Genomic DNA, 20,020 nt, shown 5'->3' with positions numbered 1-20,020 from the left:
TTCTGTTTTGTTGCTATTGTGCCAGCTGTCAGTATTGCAGCATGTGCAAGTTTACAAAGTGTTCTCAGCATACAAGTTATTTGAAGTTAGCAGTTAATGAAAATGACAATAAGAAGCAGAGTCAGTATCTAATGGCTTAAAACGAGCCTGCAGCCCTCTTATTTATAACCTTTACAAACTGATTCATCCATTTTCATGCAAGCGAAATACATGAATCCATTCTGGATCTTTATGTCTTAATTGAAAACTTTATCCTTTATTTGTTCAGGGAAAGTTGAATTCACACAGTAAATCTGGGCTTTGATACTATATAAAACTTCAAGTAGGACTAAAATGCAACATCTTTCCAACATTATCCTTCCACTCTTCACCAAATAACCATGGGTAAGGACAAACCATTGCTGCTCTTTCTTATAACATTCAGGAATTTTAAATGTTTGAGACACAATTAAGTATTAAGCTTAATATATTTAAAATGCTGATGAATGGGCCTATCAGAGTAGTTTTTGAAGTACATCCAATGTGTATAACATCGTGCTGGACCTACTCCAGCTGTTAGGAGTGGATGATCCACAGAAGCTGTTAACAAATAAGCAGAAGCCAGCAGTTTGGAGAAAGATACCCACACTGCCAGCGAGGTGTTTCCAGTTTTTTGAAAATTATCCCTTTGCGTCTATTTTGGAAACATTTTGAAGGTGTACCACATCTCTGAAGGTGCAACTGTATTAAAATATAGTTCATGTTAAAATACACTGATCAAAATCAGCAGCAGAATCTGTTTCAGAGCCCAGACTGGGATACATCATGATCTACTTTTATCCACAGTGTTGCTCTTTTGGCCTCCATTTCACATATTCACAGTTGAAGCCCACTTGGCTTCTTTTCAGTTGTGTCTTTTTAATCCAATTTGCTTCTTCACTTGAAGCCTTGATGAGCTTGGAGATCTGAAAAAGGGGTGTTGCGTGTGTCTGTGTGTGTGCATACCGCCGTTCCTGTAGGTTTCAAAGCAACACTATCATCTACTTGTGCAACAGTCGCCATCACCATGGTGATTGCAGTGGCAGGTTTCCCACTCAGAAGGAAAATAAGAGAGAGAGAGTGAACACCTTTTCATGTGCACGTTTATTTGTGCACCATGGACCCCTCCAAAGTGCAAAATGATGTTATCTGCTCTGAAAGCTCTACTCAAGAAACCCCTCCCTTCACTCCACTCTTCATCATCATCCACACATTTACACTGTACACACATGTGGATGCCGTGCACATTCTCTTAGTCATTTCTTAATGGTGGCACTAATGGCAAAAGCACTACTGCTCCTCTGTGGCTTTAAAGCCTCATTCTGAGGAGGTTTAGAAAATCTTTCTTAAATTAGATTTTGAAAATGCAAGGTCATATATTAAAAAGTCCTCTGTTTAATCATGAAAGGTTTTAAATTGTGAGACAAGAAGTCACATCGACCCAGAGGACAGGACGGGATTGCTGTTGTTCTTTAGTCTCGACCAAGTCTGTTTCTTTTCTGATTTAATTGTTTTGTTCTCTGTGTTTGGCCGTGTTCCCTCTGCCACCTGCTCCTCCGGTTTTCCCTGAAGGTAACAGGATTAAGAAAGTAAACAAATCCGTAGATGATTATTAATGCTGAAGACTGTAGTCGATACTGTCGAAGTACTGTGTCATACGTCTTGTCTATGATGTTGTTATAATTACTGGTAGAAAAGGTTGTGTGAATAGTTGCAGAAAATAGAGGCTCTGTACTTTCACAGTTAAAGTATAGGTTGCCTGAGGAGACTGTAGGAGTACTTTCAGGTGCTGAGGACATGCACTCTCCTTATATTGTTCCACATTATTGCAAATATATGCAGCTAAAAGCAGATGTAAGTGCATTTATTGAATTTAAATATTCCACAGGTGTCATACAGACCATTTGCAGATCTTGTTTTTAAAAAAGTTGTGACTGATTTGGTGCAGAAATAGAAACACTGTCAACATTTATTAGAAACAAAGGTACTGAGACTACAGCTGTTGCAGTCGTTGTCTTGCTGAGGTTGTGTCTGTATATGTGTGTCTGTTCATGTTTGTGTGTGCATGTGTGTATGTGTGTTAGACTATGTCAGACACACACCTGCAGCCTGACACGACAGGGGGGATCTTTAACAATTTTAATGAGTGCTAATTACAGCTAATTACACTGTTCAATCAAACTCCAGTGGGCATTCAGGTGTGTGTGTGTGTGTATGTGTGGGAGACTGAGAGCATCAGAGAGCAACCAGCAACAGGAAGCAAAACATTGACAAGTACAGTAGCTGACCAGAAGTATGTGTGTGTGTTTCTTGTGTATTACTTTTGGTTGGTCAGTTGTCAATCAGACTTTAAACCTTAATTCATTTAACCTCCTCATTCATTTCACTACGAGCTGGGCTTCTCTGAAGTAACTTTAACAAAAGTTGCACAAGAGTTCAGCGTGCTGCATTTCGTGGCTAATAAATCCCTTGAGTTCTCCTTTTGACTTTTAACTTCAGAAATGGTGTTTGGTTAAATTTGCATGAGAGCACTCAGATTTAGTGAGTTAGCGCCACCTGAGACATTTTGCGGCAAATTAGCATTTTATCACTGATAACATTTTCACTTTAAATAATGATGCTGCCATTCATTTTGATAGGCTCTTGAATATTCAGTAAGGCGGTTTGTGATGAGTGGGATCTATCACTTTCTATCACTCTCTTTTCCCTCCATCCTTTTATCTTCTCCAACCTTCTATCCCTCCTTCTTTGTCCTTCTTTTTCTCTCATTCATTCACCACCCTTTTTCTTGTCTCTCTTGGCCCCATAAACAAGATCTTTCAGTGTTCATTTGAAATAGGTACAAGGTCAGAGAGAAACCCCAGGTTATTATGGAAGAGCCAAGTGGACTACAGTTTTAGATAGAAGTGTGCCAGGAACACACACACACACACACACACACACACACACACACACACACACACACACACACACACACACAGGCTGATAGATGTGAATACAAGCCTAATTGTAAGCATTTGTATAGGGAGGACAGAAAAAAACTATCTGCCTCTGGCGTGACATGGATTTGATGTCACTGTTCCTTTTGTGAAAGAGAATTATTGTTATGAGTTTCCTTTTTAGTGGAAACGCATGTGTGTGATTGTGTACTGTATATGTGTGTGTCGGTGCGTGACCAAGAATAGATGGACTCTCGTGGCTTCATAATGATAATTGATATCTTATTCAGGTATTGGCCCTTCACTGGGAATATAATGAAAATGACATGTGTGTAAGGTGTGTGTGTGTGTGTGTGTGTGTGTGTGTGTGTGTGTGTGTGCCTGAGCCCCTGTTTGTGCATGTGTGTCAGCAGGCATTAGTGTTACTCTGCAGCCCAGAAGTGGCCCAGACTTAATTACCTGTCTCTCGCCAGACGCTGATTGCAAGTCCATGTGGCTTGATTAGAGGATTCACAGTGTTTCCTCACACACACAGACGCATGCACACCCTCTCATACACAGACACACACACACACACACACACACACACACACGGAAAGAGAGCTTGATATATTCCTGAAGCACTTCTCAACTTTGGAGTGCTTTTCTGTGTCATGAATAAACTAAAGAGAGGGGAGCAGTTTACCTGAGAACGAGAGCGAGGATGAACTTGTGTCAGATTCTCAGCTCTCAGGCATTTTCACAAGCTTTGTTTTTATTCAAAACACACATTCAAATCATTCACTTCACAATGAATGCTAAAAATTAACAGTTGAGGATCCAATTTTCTTTCTTTTCATATCCAGAATTTTGTTTTCTCTCTCTCTGTTGTAGAGTAATAAAATGTATTAACGTACACCGGTTCATGATTTCAGCAAACAACTAAAACACTGAGTGATTTCAGCAGTATGTTGCCATTACTCATGTGCTGTCCTAATTTTTCTTTTCCAGAGTGGAAATAGTCATTTGCATGCATATATACATACAACTTGAAATTTAGAAATCATTGATACGATTTTAAGGCAGATCTCTGAGCCCGAGTAATGACCACAGCTCTCTGAAACATAGAGAAGGGAGAGCAAGCATTTGAGGAAATAACAAGCAGAGGAATCCCATTCGATATCCCGCCGCAGGGGCCTGGCAGAGTTGTCATAGCGACATGGATTCTGGGTGCTTCTGCGTGCGTGTGTGTGTGTGTGTGTGTGTGTGTCTTCAACCATTTCTCCCAACATATTGTTGCAGAGAAATGACATAATTGAGACTGAGAGGGTGAAAAACAATAGGAAAGAGACAGCGACACAGAGTTTCACAAAGTCTGCATTGTGGTCTTTAGAAGTTGTATTTGCTTCTTTTGTTCTACAATCATGGCAATTTGGGTGAGCAGACACACAACCCAAGATAAAAATAGAACAGGAGAAATTAATCTCTAAGTCAATTTGCTGTTTTCACTCAGGTGGTAATGGGTCTTACAATCCTCATGTGGAAGAATCATGAATATTCTCTGAGAAAGACCACTTACAGTTTAGACATTGTCATGTCTGTGTAGAAATGTCTTAATGGTCTTAATCATGAACTGAAACTTTACAGTACTATGTGTAGTTCTGGCAATACGTGCATTTTAAACAGCCAGTACACTACATGAAGCAAAGTATTTTAAGTTTGGTCTGTTTTTTTTTTTTGGTGTCCATTCTTACTTTGGACACTTGCTGTGCTGTGTGTCAACAACTACTGGTGCTGCTCGTAAAGGTTTGTGGCTGCTTGTGTCCAACAAATAATGAGAAGTAGTGACAAAAGAGAAAAAGCAGGAGAGCATGTGGAGGAGATGAGAATAGTTGGACTGAGAGAGCTGTTAAATTATATTGTGGAATTGTTTCAGATTAGAGGTGGGTGGAGAGTCAAGTGCAAATATCAAAATGCCACTTGTCTTTGAAACAAAGGGCATTTTTGTGAAGCTGAAGCAGTAGATGAAAGACTCTGCTAAGTTCTTTATCACAGTTTGGACACTTGCACAAAACTAGCAACACCTGCATCTTACACATCACCTTAACTTGTGATTTGATTTGATTTGATTAGAAATGAATGTATCTGATTGGATTTACTTGTGCACTAGCTTTGACAGTGGGCTATAAGCGAGATCATTTGAAAATACTCTCAGATTTTTGGTTGGGTGTTTCAGTGTTGCTAAATTTGCTGAAATCTTTTGTTTGTGAGTTTGTGGATAAAGTGCTCTGAGTAAAGCACTCTGTGAGTGTCTTTAGTGCTACCAGCAGAGGTTATTTATTCTATTTTGCTCATGCACACCAGTACTTCCGCCTGGATGGTGAGATCATTTACGAGAGGATGTTAGTAATGCAAGGGCACGCCTGTGTAAATGTGCAGCAGAACAGGCAGATTCCTATTTCAAGTGAGGTTGTATTATTACAAAGAGTGATTCTTCTACTACTTCTCCACTACTTTAAAGTAGAAGACAAGTAGAGTAGAGGACAAAATACTTACTTGTATTTTAGGTAAGATAAAGCTAGTTGGGACCTGTGATAATTATGTTTTATTTAATGACATTAATACTTGGTTCTAGTGTCAATAATATGTCCTAGAGGAGGTATATCAGTATTACCTTATTGATTCTTTGGCTCTATCCCTCTCTCACCATCTCTGGTAATGCTAATGCTGTCTGGAAAGCGGTTTCTGTAATTGCTCCTGAGAGCAGTGATATCTTATGGGACTTTTGGTGGTCAACATTTAGTGGTTACAGTGATACAAGTGGCTACAGTGGATCTCTGTAGTCCGGGAGACATTATTATGTTTGTGTTTCAAGCAGGTGAATAAAGTCTGCCTCGCTTTCAACCGTTCTCTCTGGCTTTTTCTCGCTGTCTCGGTTTTAATTAGTCTCAATCAGTCTTCCCCTGAATATCTTTTTCTCACTTTACACACCTAATGGATACAAATTATTTGACCCTACATCCATGTGCTATGTAGAAATAAAAGGAAATAACAAAAAGAAAAAAGTCTCCTGTCTCGTTTAGATGCTATTTCAGATTTTCCTCCCATCTTCAGATTTCTGAGGAAAGGGTATTGCCTTTGGAAGTGAAAAAGCTCTCTCTCACAGCTCTTCTGTGCAAAGTATCGGTTCCAGGATCTATTTCATTTTGATAAATTTGCCATTTCAAAAGCACTTTACCCCCAGTTCCTCATGCGTGGTAAAAGGAGATTTGAATTACATCCATGCTGAGGTCCTCGACCCCAATTCTGGGCTGTCTAAATGCCTGCCTGAGTCAATTTCTGCCAGGTGGTTCTCTCAGAGCCGAGCTCATCAGATGACAGGCCTCTTTGTCAGATTGCAAGACCTCTCAAAAGTTAAGTCAAATTATTCGTCCTACTCTTCCTCCCATTCATGGATCCCTTTAACTATTGATTCTGGTCTGAAGATTGAATTGGCCGTAGATACTATATCCTGGTACTGAAATTGCAATATACTGTAGATTTTTAACCAATATATAACTGCAACTGGGAAAACAAGAATTTACAGAATTTCATGTAAGTTTAATGATATTTCTCAGTGTCATTTTCATGACTGCTACTTTATGATGCCTTAAAACAATAAGTACAAATTTGTACCAATCCTTTCACATGTTGGCAAGACAGGCACATAAAATCTCTCTCTCTGCTTTCATTAACCTCCTTTCCAGGTGCAGCAGGCAGGTGGTTTTAGAGAAAATGCTCAGATAAGCCCACCGCACACAGCAAGTCACTAAAAGCTGAACATAGTGGAGCATTTAGCAGCTAAAGAGTCAGATATTTCCCTCAGCGGTTGATGGAAAGTAACAGAGCTAAAAGGAGAGTGAATATTTGACTTGCATTTGGTGTTTGGCCAGTCGCTCAGATTTGTGCCAAATCAATTCATATGAAAACAGATTTCAGGTGAAATATTTATGTTCAGGTCTTGGTAATAATAAATACAGTAAAAAGATAAAAGATTACAGCCGTGTGTGCTTGTTTGTATGCAGTATAAATGTGTGAGTTGGGTTGTTTGAAAAAAAAAAGTGTCAGTATCCAATACTGTCAGTAGCTAAACAATCTGACCTTGTCTACTTCCTGATGGACTACAATGTTCCCAGTTTCTGGCCGTGAAGTTAGTCAGAACTCTGTGTCAAAAGTGTGTGTGTTTGTGTGTGTGTGGGTGTGGGAGGAGGGGGTGTTGTAAATGATGTTATTGAGTTCACCTTCAACACCACAATGTTTATTCAGTGAAAGTGCTTACACATACACGCCCACACACACACACACACACACACAAACATCGCCGACGCGTTCCCACGTTTACCGCCGCAGTCCACATACATGGTATAACACACCCTCATAAAAACACCAGTACAGTCACTCATGCACGCCTGTTTGTCACCTGACCTTACCAGCAACAGAACGGTCCACTAATACACACACACACACACACACACACCTTTACACAAATGGATACACTTTTGCGCACATCCACACAAACATAAACACCCCGCTTTCAACAGTGTTCCTGTTGTATCTTGGAAATGTTTTGAGGTAGTGGGAGGTTGTAAAACTTTCCATGATGTTTGTTCCTGACCAGAGTCTGAACAGGGTTTTACTCATGAATGCAACATTTTACTTCATAATGTGCTTTCACATTTAAGGGTGGGTTCTCTTCACTGATCTGTTGACTTAAAATGATGCTATATTTAGTTCTCTAACACTGACAAGACCTGCACCTGGTTTAGACTAAATTAAACTAATCAACAGCTGGAACTTATTACATATAGAGAATCACGGTTAATGGGCATATAGGCGCAGCAGAGAAAATAAAATATGAATAAAACAAATAAAATATGATCAACAATCAGACTGTTATTTATTTTATTTTTTGTACTTTTGAGTCAAACAATGCTAATAATATTCAACACAAGACATGTTTTGTGGAAACCTGTAGAAATCTTCTCTGCATCACCCCCCTACTGTGTAATCAGCCACAATTATTGAAACACGTCACAGGACTGATTGTGTGGGAGTTTTTGGGAAAGAATCTCACTTTTGATTCGGCTCATTTTATCTCCTGTGGTCAACACACCGCAGCGTCAGTGCAAAGCATCAGTGAGTAAAACAAACAAGGCAAAGACACAGTAGATAGACAGACTGTATATTTACACATAGAGAGGGACGGGGACTCGATCTGGAGTTTGAGTATGAATTTCCTGAATGCACATATGCAGGGTCACATCCTGCTGTAAGAAGGTCACTGAACCTCATCTGGGAACTTGTTCCAATGTTATGACACATACTTGATGTTTTCATTGACTCCTCTTCCAGAGTACACACTGTTCTGACTGTCGATAGTAATTCCGCTATGGAAATTTGAGATGTCTTCCGATATCTTGTTAACTCGACCTTTGATCTTAAGTGCAGAGAACAGCAGGGACGCGGGAGGAAACGTACGCGTAAACAGCTTGGTCATGCCAAGTACTCCACCCACGCCACTGTGATCTCTTAACCTTTTCCTGTTTTGTGTGCTGTGTTGTCTACAGAGGGATTCCTGGGAAGAAATGCGGGACCATTATTGTGAAGGCAGAGGAGCTGAACAACTGCAGGGTGAGGATGGATATAGGCTTCTGTTCATTTATCTCTCTGTCTTTTCTGAATCTGCCCGTTCCTTCTCTTCATGTCTCAGTTTGTGGACATGGGCAGGACAGTTGTACCAGAGGACAAGGGGAAGTTCTAAGAAATGCAAAAGACCATTTGACCTTTGTTTGACTATTTGAATATTGTGTGTAGAGGACAACAGAATCCCTAATGAAGTACTTAAAAAGCGGTTAAAAGAAGCTGTTCGATTTATCTTTTGTTGATGGTTTATTTTGTAACTGATGTGGATGAGTGGCCCAGTTTTCCATGTGACATTCAACTGAGAAACATAAAAATGGCCACGCTATTGATGTTTTACAAGCCCTATTTATTTTTTCGTCGCTGGGCTCGTCCTGTTTTTTGGCCTCAGAACACTTTTAATGATTTTCTGGACACCACAGCAAAGCTTTTAGATCAAGTCCTTTAAGAAAACCTTTCCCCCAACCATTTTGCGCCAGCATTCAGTCACACTCAAAGAAAACTTTTCCATCAGCAGCAGCCTCAATAGACCAGAACTCTGAGTATATCCAAGCATCTAAAACTGAAATTCTCCTCTAAATGGAGGTGTCTCTAACTGTCAGGCTGACTAGATAGGTAGATGGATGGATTAATGGATGGCCCTCAGGGACCAATGGATAATAAAGTCACATACCAGTAACAAAGGTATGCTTTCCATATGCATTTCACTCAGTTTTCTTTTGCTGTCTCTTCTCTTCAGGAATCAGTGATGATGCAGTTCTGCGGGAACAAGCTGGACAAAAAGGATTTCTTCGGCAAGTCTGACCCATTCCTGGTCTTCTACAGGAGCAACGAGGACGGCACGTGAGTCCCCTCCTCTTCCTTCACTCACGCTCCTTCCCTCTTTGCTTCTCCCTTTTCATGTGCGGATTGATCCGTCCCTGCATCCAAAGGAAATTGGTTTCATTGATTTGCCTCGGAACAAAAGCCAGGCAGCCTGTTTAAGCATGTGTGTTTAAAAAACATTCTGAGTGTGTTTGTGCACGATGTGTGCACGGATGTGTGTGTGGAAACAGGAGGTATTGAACAAGTGCAGTGCTATGGCTTGGTCACATAGATTTTATTGTGTGTGAGTGTGCGTGTTCGATCCAGCTCTGTGGGCTTTTCCATCCTGCAGTGTGTGACAAGTAAGATAAGACCTTGTGCCCTGAGGGAGGAAGATACCAAGTCCACCTGCTAGCTGAGGGACTAATGAAATTACCTCTTTGCAGTGTGTGTTTGTGCGTACTTTTGTGTGTGTGTGTGTGTGTGTCAGCTTCCACAGACTTCCACCCTTACTTTCAGTGAGTGGAAAGTTAGTGAAAATTCATTTTAATTTTCTTTTCCCACTCATATATGTATATATGTATTTCTGAAGTACATACAGCCCTCTTTCCCTTTTCTTTTTCCCCTCCTTTCTCCCCACTAGTCTTCTTCTCTCTTCTTTTCCATTTCTCACTCTCTCTGCCTTTCTTTGTTTCTCGGCGCAGGTTTACCATCTGCCACAAGACAGAGGTGGTGAAGAACACGCTGAACCCGGTGTGGCAGGCCTTCAAGATCCCTGTTCGGGCTCTTTGCAATGGTGATTATGACAGGTAAGTCTTTTTTCTATTTTAGATATTAGATATTATGGTGGCATAAATAGAATACAGCGACCCAGACAACCATCTGAATCACCCAGGAAAACGTGTTTCAGTGTCAGACATATTGAAAATGTCATGTTAGGTAACATGGGCAACTCTCGGGATATGAAGGATGTCCCCACTGTGTCTAATGGCCTCTTCAAGCTACTTCACACACAGTGTAACACAGCACTGCTGGAGTGTGGCTTACATCCACTGAATAAAACACACAACAGTATGTATCTGTGTGGGGGTTAATTAGCCATAGAAAACTCCATTACAAACTTGTTCCATTACTAATTATTGAAAGTTATATAAGCCATATTTATCTGAGTTAAGGCAGCAACAAATGACATTTTCAAAATGAAACTAACCACATTAACAGCTTATAATTATACTGAATGTCAGGTTTATTTTTAGTTCAAACAGGCATATCAGACTACTACCAGTGCTCTTTTCATGCATCTGTAACGCAAACAAAAATCTGTGTGTTCCTTTAAAGTCAGCTCTCTGTCACCTTTCTCTGCATTTATATGCGCGTGGTACGTGTTTCTGCGGGGCGTTTTCAAGTCTTCAGAAAAACATTAAAGTAAGCAGGAGATGAAACCGAAACTTAAGATAAACTAATTTGAAAAAATGGCAGCAATATGTATTTGACTGGAGGCGAGTATCTATGAGTCTGCTCCATCAAACAGCTCACAGTTGTGAAGATATGTCAGAGAAATGTTTCTGTAAATGATGATGAATGATAAGCAGCGACTGCAGCCGGGAGGAGCAAACCACACTTGAAATGAACCACTGTTAGGGGCTTAGGTTAATGTGACTCTGAGGGATTGTGGGTCACAGAAAGGTTGTGATGAACTGAGCGTTCAGGACTTAGATCAGAAAGTAGACCAGCTTCCCTGTTGCTCAGGAGCTCATGGTGGATCATCAGCATTAAAGAGGGTCATGATCACTGTCCACGGTGCTGATCCTGGACCTGCCTGGGATGCTGGAGCTGTCAGTGGTACTTTCTGCTATTGATTCATTGATGAACAGGTTTCCTGCTTCTTACTCTAAGCCAGGGATGCTTTGTTCATGGTGGATGAAATTGTTATTCGGAACATCTGTCTTATTTAAGGAAGGTTTTTGTTTGTCGACGCTGCTCTGGTGTTGGTGTTGGTGCTGCTGCTGGTTTATTTCTGTTGTTGTTCTAGTTCTGTTGTCAGGTTGTGGACTGGTTTGTTTATTATTTCCTCTTTTCTTTTTAAATCTTTTTTTTTGTTTGTTTGTTTGTTTGTTTTATGAGTGCATCATTCAGTAATAATTTCCAGAAAATTTCTGGCAGGTTTCCAGATTGTAGCAGGCAGTGGTTCATTTTTCATTTTCTCGTTGGATACTTAATTCCTTGTATAGGCTGAGTTGTATCCTTGCCTGCAGACAAAACTTTTCTCTTCCAGTTTAGCACATTCAACTGACTGACAGTACACTGATTAAAAGACTCTCTGTGTTACACAAGCAGTTAATTGGGATGAATTAATTAGAAGTGTACCAACTGAACACTGTCTCTGTGTTCCCTTTAATTAGCTACCAAAAAAATATACTGATTTATAAAGTGATTTCACTTAAGTATTGCTTCTTACAGTACCATTAGATGTGTGCGCAGGGTTTACTTTGTATCTCGGGAGAAGACTGAGTCTGAGTGAGAAAACAAATGAGCAGATAAAAGTGTGTCAGTCATGTTTGTGTCCGTCTCCTGTGTCGATAGCAGTCGTGTAGTGAGAAAGGCACAATAGGGTTTAGCTTAGCTTAGCTAGCAGACAGCAGCATTGATCTGAAGTTTGGTCCAATAAGCTTATTAAGGGAGTTGAGTCACACCATGTCTTATCAATGGGAGACTGAGGAAACCCACAGTGGATTGCACATGCAGTACACACTAATGTGTGCGCACACACACACACACACACACTTACACATACTGTGTCTACCTCTCTGCAGCCTGGGAAAAGAGATAAGGCAGAGCTCAAGCTGGCAAACAATGGAGAACTGTGTCTTTCTGCTCGTAGGTGCTGTGATGGGCCTGTGTTCACTCCCTCACACACACGCACACTCTCACACACACACACCTATACAGGGAAGCCATAAGATTAACTAGTGAAATTGTCAATTTCCTGTCACATCATCAAAGCTCACAAAGTCGGGACGTTTCCTGCTGAGATGTGGCATAACACCGTCTTAATAAGACACACGCCCATAAACTCATGCATATGTCTCCTCACATTTATTAGGAAAGATTTGCACACACTGGTTTCTCTTGAGGAGAAAGTGTTTAGCCAACTAAGAAACACATGCATCCCCAGAGCGCCCATCATTATCATCCAGCCCATTCCCACTCCTTACCGTTATTGCCTGATTTCCTCTAATGTGCCTCTGGCTCTCTAAGCAGCTCAAAGCCCATTGAAAGATAAGGAGGATGGAAAAGTGCAGTCTTGGCTCCGATTTCAAAATTAGACAGCGCTTGTTTTAGAGGGCTGTCCAAGTTGTAAAGTGATTACAGTAAGTTCAGCAAAATCTATGGGGGAAAAAAAAGCTGCTGTTTGGTTACAGACTTTTACACAGTAATACATGAGACTCCAAATTTGATCTGTTTTTACCTCCTGCTGTTAAAAAGAAGAACTTTGAATGACGAGTCCCACATAATTTTTTCACTCCGACAGTCTTTTATTTATTTTCTGTCCATTTTGAATCTTTTTTTACACCATCTTCTCTTCACACTTGCTCGCTCCCTCCTTCATGCTCTTCAGCAGACCGCCTTTACTCTCTCTGCTTTAATTAGGTCTTTCTTCTATTATACTTTTGCCTCACCCCTCTCCTTCTCTGTGCAACGCTCTCCTGCTTTTGTCAGAGAGAAATGACCCTTCTGTTGAAGCTATTGGTAGACAGAGTGATAGCGCAGCATATCTGTCTCTTGCAGACTATTCTTTTTTTTTTCTCCCCATTTCCTTGTAAGCTATAATGGGATGCAGAAATAGATGCATTTCGAGAGCACAATACGGGAGGAAAATACAGTGACAGACAGTGTGCTGGAATAAAGACAAGCTGTAGAATGGATTCGCTTCTCTTAACAGCTTCATGACAGCAAAGAGAAAAAAAGAAAAAATCAGAAAGGTATATTTTATAATTTCACAGGTATGGATGGTAGCCTTTTAAAGCATTGTTAGTTATGTTACTTGTTATTCTGGAGAAAAACACTACAAGTTTGCTTTTTCTTTTATTGTCTTGTTCAGTCCAGCATCTTTATTTATTTATTTTTTTTTAATTTTTGAACTTAATTCATATTTTTTGTATTTCCCAACAGAACAATCAAGGTGGAGGTGTACGACTGGGACAGAGATGGCAGGTAATTCCTCCTCATTCACTTATTCTTTTTTTTTTAAATGAAACTATCATATAACCTTTCAAAACACAGGGTGCAAAACACAGCAACACAACAATTATAATATTTTATCAATTCAGTTTTACAGTTTTACTCTTGTGTGATAATTATGTGCAGCCTTTAGGCAGCTGATGATCCTTCTGATTTGTGGATTTCACTTGTTCTCCGACTCAGCCTCCCAGATCAGATTTTCGTCTCAGTACCTGAAGCAGCACACCACTGCATTTTTCAACACAGGGCAATATATTTCCTTATTCCCTGTGTCTAACTGTCCACTTAGCCTCACAACAATAACAGTAACTGAAACAAAACAACGACAATGTCACGACCTGCTCTATGTGTTGATGCATTCTAGTGTTATTGAATTTAGTTATAAGAATCATGAGCACTTGAACTTCTTGTAAAGGAAGGCACTATAATGTGTTCTCATAACCTCATAGCTAGTCATCACTGATAAATAGACAGCAATATATTTCCTTATTACCTCTTGATTACATTAGCATTCAGCACATGCCAGCTTCCAGTTAGTGTATGACTAACCTAATCCAAGTCACACATAATTAACACTAACTATCTGTTTTCAGTAGGTAAGGAAGCTGGGTGCAGGACTGCCACAGATTGACTGCTTAATGATGAGTCTGGCTGCTGAGAGTCAGGCAGAAAGAAAGAGGAGTGACATTTGTCAAGCTGTAGTTTAACAGGGAGTCATTTCTCTGTTCTTTATGCTTTTGCAATCTATTCGGTGTCATTCTCAATCTGATGGAGGGAACAGCATGACATTTTAGTGTAATGTTTTTCAATGGGGCTGAGAAACACTAACAGTTTGTAACAAGCTGTTTAGGAGTTTTCATGTTATTTAATCATTTCTGTGTAAAAATATCTACGGTCTTTTTTACCCGTTGTGTTGTTGCTTTAATACTCACTAACAACAAATCTTATCATTGTTACTCACTTTGAATGAACTGAGTTGTCTGTTTATGGGACCTGAAGCAGCATTTTCTCAGAGTTTTCCTCATGTGTTTTGAGTTCTTACCTCACATGTTGATTGTCACACGTTGACTGTCTCCCTCTCTGTAGTCATGACTTTATTGGAGAGTTCAGCACCAGCTACAGAGAACTATCCAGAGGGCAGAGCCAGTTCAACGTCTATGAGGTGAGTTTGTGTGTGAGTGTGCATGTACTCACACACACACACACACACACATACAGTAACTGGAATACTAACACTATTGGGTTTTCACCCAGAGCTTTTCCTTCTCATATTAAATCAGAGTAAAACTAAACTGCCCTGCTCAACTGTCTTTTTGTTAAAAATCTACCTTTCCCTTCTGCCAGGGAAAATAAACACATTGAAAATTCTAATACTGTTAGTGAGCTAAAGACAGTTTTAGAAGATGTGAACGGAAAAAAAAACGAACTAATAGCCTTTAAAAGTAGAAATAGTCTGATTTTGCATGAGGCAGAGGGAGCTAATGGTACATAAAACCAGTATGCATCATGTTCCTGTTTATCTAATCATGTCATTTTCCCCAGTAATGGACACAAACCAGATGCTGGATTATCAGACTTCAAAGCAGCAATAGCAGTGTGGTTGTTTACACATCAAGTTGGATTAGGGATGGAAATCTGTGATGTGACTGACATTTATATAATTTATGTAGCCAACCCTTTAAAATAAAAATAAAAGAGTTAGGAACAGATGATAAAATGGCTAGAAAATCATTGAAAAACATCAATATAATGTATGTTTTATATATGCTGTCAGATATTACACATTTTTTATGTAGAGAATAAATAATGATTAAGATCAAAGGGGCTCTCACAAGACCCAGTTAATGCCAACCAGAGTCTCACACACAGGGACCATGTTAATCCCACTATACAACATTCATCTCCCTTACTCTCTCTCTCATTCACACATAAACACACACACACACACACACACATACACACACACACACTGATAGTTATGATGACTTACCTTCTCCCAGGAAGAGTCAACACTTCTTGATTAACAGAATACCACACAGAGAGGAGAGCACGCAGGGGACTGTCATTTTAAACAGCTGCTGTTTGCCTAATAGAGCTCAGATGTGCACACGCACTGAGGCACACGCACACAAAGGTGCACACAGATGCACACTGACATGTGTGTAAGGAACAGACAGACACACACACACACACAAAGTAATTTTATTATTCCTGGCCTGTTCCTTGACCCCAGCTTTTCCTAACTTAAAGCTGTCAGAGAGAGGATAAGGCACTTGGTATGTGTGAGTGTGTGTTTGAAACAGACATGTTTCAATCATTGCATCTCACCTCCAGAGGCAAATGTGTCCTTTTGTGTACCTATTGCAACGTGAACCAAGGAGAAATGCATAAATCCACACATTTGTACGTTGTTTCTCCCGAGGTCCTCTCCTTCTGTTTAACCTTGGCACAGTTTGATTAGACCATAAAGCTCTGATTTAAAAGACTAAATCGAGTGTTTAGGATTCAAAAGGAGTTTCAAGTCTGTTTCAGTCTGGTCCCCACATCACAGGATCAATTGTATGTTTTAATGAGCTTGAGTCGCAACATGAGAGACGAAATGAATTGAGGCCTTCGGCTGAAAATGTGGCTCTTTTCTAATCTCTTTACAAAAAAAAAAAAAAACAACAACGTGGTCTCAAAGCAATAAGTCCAGCTGGTTTAGATGCATAGGAATCTTATCCAAAGGAGGGTGGCTGTGTACTCACTCTGTGTTCTGTTACATATTCATGAAGTCACGCCAGTCGGTTTAGAGCCACAATCCATCTCTGGATTTAGCTGCTCCTCTGGATATGATGAGCTTCATGTGCATTGCTCAAAGGCACATTCATGGTGGTTACTGGTTCAGGGAGGAGTGTGTTTGACCATGGAGAGAGAGATGGAGGGAGGGAGGTATTCAAATTTTACTATGACCTCAGCTACCACATAGGAATTTACTTTGCATTTCAGCTTCCATTTTTCCCCACAACCTGAGGAGTCTAGAGTATTGCTTTGATTTTATTTAATCTATTTCACATTCCACTTCTGCTAATCAAATCCTACTTTCAATTTTTGGGCATATTACTGAAGAAAAGTATGCAAAGTCAAAACATGCCCTATTTTTGGCACATTTTGGCTGCCATAAACAAAATCGTGTATTACATGACAAAGTAATTTGTGATTGTTTTTGGTTAATGAAATGAAGGGTTGAATTGATGGATGATTGAATGAACTGACAGAGTCACAAGAGAGAATCCTGTCTTTTTTTTAGGTGATAAATCCGAAGAAGAAAGGGAAGAAGAAAAATTACCTGAACTCTGGAACGGTATGGCCATCACATCTGATGTACTGTGTTTTTCCTTAATATACAGGGTAGTATTAACTAGAAATGAATTGCAGCACTGTGCCACAGTTGGTCAAGGCTGGTGCTTCATTTTCACACGGCTTAATGTCATTGACCTGGCCACTGAATTTGTTACATTAGCAAGAATTAAATCTGAATTTGTCCAAAGCTGACTGTGGCCCTCTCACTTACAGGTAACGCTGCTGTCATTCCTGGTGGACATTGAAGTCACCTTCCTGGACTACATCAAAGGAGGGTAGGTCAATGACCACACATTCATTGAGCCCACATTGAGAGATGGGGGTTGTAGTCCTTTAATGAGAGGTGACATGCTGAGTGTGCCAGTCCCTGTCTTGATAATAACCCCATCGTGACTCAGTGTCTGCAATATGCCAAAGATAATGATCCCTCAGTGTGAGTGAATCAGATGGAAAAGTGTACATTTGCATGTGAGAGAAAGAAAGTGAAAGGTGGAGAGAGAGAGACTGACAGATGGGCTGACCCAAAGTCAAGTACGCAGAGTGTGTGTGTGTGTGTGTGTGTGTATGTGTATGTGTATGTGTATGTGTATGTGTATGTGTATGTGTATGTGTATGTGTATGTGTATGTGTATGTGTATGTGCCTCGCCCATTCCACGCGTCGTCGTGTGCGCTCACATATGTGTCTGTTTACATGTGGTTGTGTACGTATGTTGCTCAGGAGGGTTGACCGTGTGCAGCCAAGAGTGGCGTGAATGCTCGCCTACACACTCTGCCTTCATTAGACTCGCAGAGGGGGAGACTGTCAAGGGAGAGAATGTGTGTGAGAGTGTGTGTGTGTGAAAAAAAAATCTCCATTTTCGTCCTTGTATTCCTCTGTTCCTGCTGCCCTTGTAGCTCTGTTTTTTAGGAGTTACAGAAAGTCGACTGGCTTTTAAAGAGGATAACCACTATTTAAAAAAAAGTTTTTTCGCCTGACTTTGAGGAAAAAATATTGTCGTTAAAACACAGAAGGTAGAAGTTTGTTCCCCACAAAAACAACACATCTCATCTCTGTCCTGTTTTTTTTTTTTCTTTTTTTTTGTTGCTGTTGCTCTTTTCAGGTGGATTTCAAAAGAGTTAACACACAGCTCAGAACAGAGGGGTAAAATATCTGGCCAGAAATTGTTTGAGCCAATGAGAGGATTGAGGATTACCGAATGAGGATTACCCAGGAAGCCAACACTCGCTATGCTACACTGTCTTCTCCCTGCACCACAAATAATTTATAGGATTTGGGCTGTGAAAGCCTGGCTTAAACTTTGATGAACTGATGAAAGTTTTAAACTTTTCACTTAATTGACACAACTGAGATTTTGCTACATTGCCCTGGTGACCATCACGCAGCACGTCATTAGCTAGGCTTTTGTTTATTTTAAACACACATCAGGAAGGAAAGGCTTCTTGTAAATATAATATACAACAGCCGGGAGTAACATCAGGGTTTTTTCTCAATATGTTAGGGATTTAATTTCATTGTGGTGCTCAGAGGGAAAGGTTTACTGAAAGTGGACTAGTTGAACATGGAAGAGAACACGTAACATGCTCTGAATTTTTTATCAGACTCAATAAACCATTCAAATTTAATGCAGGTATGGTTTTTTTTTTTAGCCCATAAAACAATGGAGGAAGACGTTTGTTTCCCAGGTTCACCGCTGTTTGTTACTCATAAATAAGCCTGTAAAACTGCTTCCTGTCTAAGAACACTGATCAATAGAATATTGATTCACAGGGCCTTGGGAATGCACTTTGTGTATGTCAGATTAAGATATTAGATGGTGCTAGTGTATACATTTAAGGGGATGGACTTGAAGCAGAAGTATTAAGTTTCAGTGTGACAGGAAGGCTTTCATGTTGCTTTCATGAGGCAGGTTTTAGTCATGTTCCAAGGGCGATCAATTCGCATGATGGACCAGCTCGTTAGTTTGACAGAATGTATAGAGCTGGATGTGAAATGCATGTGTGTACCCTCACCACGTGTCCTGGCATATGTTTACTTCCTCTGTTGCTGCTAATGGAGAAATCCCATCATCAAGTCTATACCCTACAAACAAGACCTCATTCCCAGCAGCACTGGGCACTTTGAAACTGTCAGTAAGAGGGTGTTTGTTTTGTGTGTGTGTGTGCATGCGTGCATGCGTGTGTGCTTTGGGGGTCTGAACTGGGTGTTGTCACTCGCATGTGTGGCTAAATGAAGTGCTGAGTGCTTTCTTAGTGTTTGAAACCTAAATGGACCATAATGGTCCAGTTGCATTTAATCCAGTTGCATGAGGGGGCAGACTGTGTATTTGTTGGCAGACACACAAATCAGCACCCTCACACAAGAATGTAAACACACCCATGCTCACATGTGTAAATGCACATCCTCCTAGATTCTGTCTCTCTTCTGCATTTCTCCAAAATGGCTCATACATTCCAGTCCTGTTAGACCATCTACGCAGGTATTTTGTCACTTTGCCATTCATTTCATATCTTTTCCTTGTATCTCTTCCCAGCTCTCCTCCCTTCGTCTCTCCTCCCCACTGCTCTCTTATCTTCTGATTGACAGCTCTTTTTGCAGCTTCAACCCAATCAGCTAATTGTTCATTTGGACCTAATTAGGAACATGATCTGCTGGCAGCATTAGCATAAATGACTGATTTGAGAAGGCTCCGTCTCAATCCAGAGCTCTCATTCTTTTCACTCCCTCTGATAAAGCATTATTACCACCCATGGATTTCAACAAAGACGTCTCTATTCATGAGCATGAGGATAAAAATGAAAAATTGTCGGCTATATCTTTCATTTTGAGTTCTACCATTGAAGGCGGCCCTGTCACTCACAGTGACAGATATTGTTTCCCCTTGTTTTGGTTTGTGAATTGAGTATTGAAACCAGAATAGAAGCAGGAGGGATCTCTGCTTGTATTGAAATCATTCTGAGAGGTTATCATTAGATAGGGGAACAGACACTCAGCATCAAGGCGAAGATTTGTAAAAAT

General features: G+C 40.3%; 1 protein-coding gene across 1 annotated transcript in view; it reads left to right on the top strand.

The window, feature by feature from the left end:
- LOC121176034 (copine-8) overlaps positions 1-20,020 on the top strand; it is a 73,028-nt gene that overhangs the window by 32,183 nt on the left and 20,825 nt on the right. The window contains exons 7-13 of the mRNA XM_041029966.1: positions 8,543-8,606; positions 9,355-9,458; positions 10,124-10,228; positions 13,593-13,634; positions 14,748-14,823; positions 16,951-17,004; positions 17,217-17,278. Of these exons, the coding sequence (XP_040885900.1) occupies positions 8,543-8,606; positions 9,355-9,458; positions 10,124-10,228; positions 13,593-13,634; positions 14,748-14,823; positions 16,951-17,004; positions 17,217-17,278 (507 nt within the window). The remainder of the gene's footprint in view (positions 1-8,542; positions 8,607-9,354; positions 9,459-10,123; positions 10,229-13,592; positions 13,635-14,747; positions 14,824-16,950; positions 17,005-17,216; positions 17,279-20,020) is intronic.

Source organism: Toxotes jaculatrix, chromosome 22 (assembly GCF_017976425.1).
Source record: "Toxotes jaculatrix isolate fToxJac2 chromosome 22, fToxJac2.pri, whole genome shotgun sequence".
In the NCBI taxonomy this organism is placed as follows: Eukaryota; Metazoa; Chordata; class Actinopteri; family Toxotidae; genus Toxotes; species Toxotes jaculatrix.
This window is presented reverse-complemented; position numbering and strand designations above follow the sequence as displayed.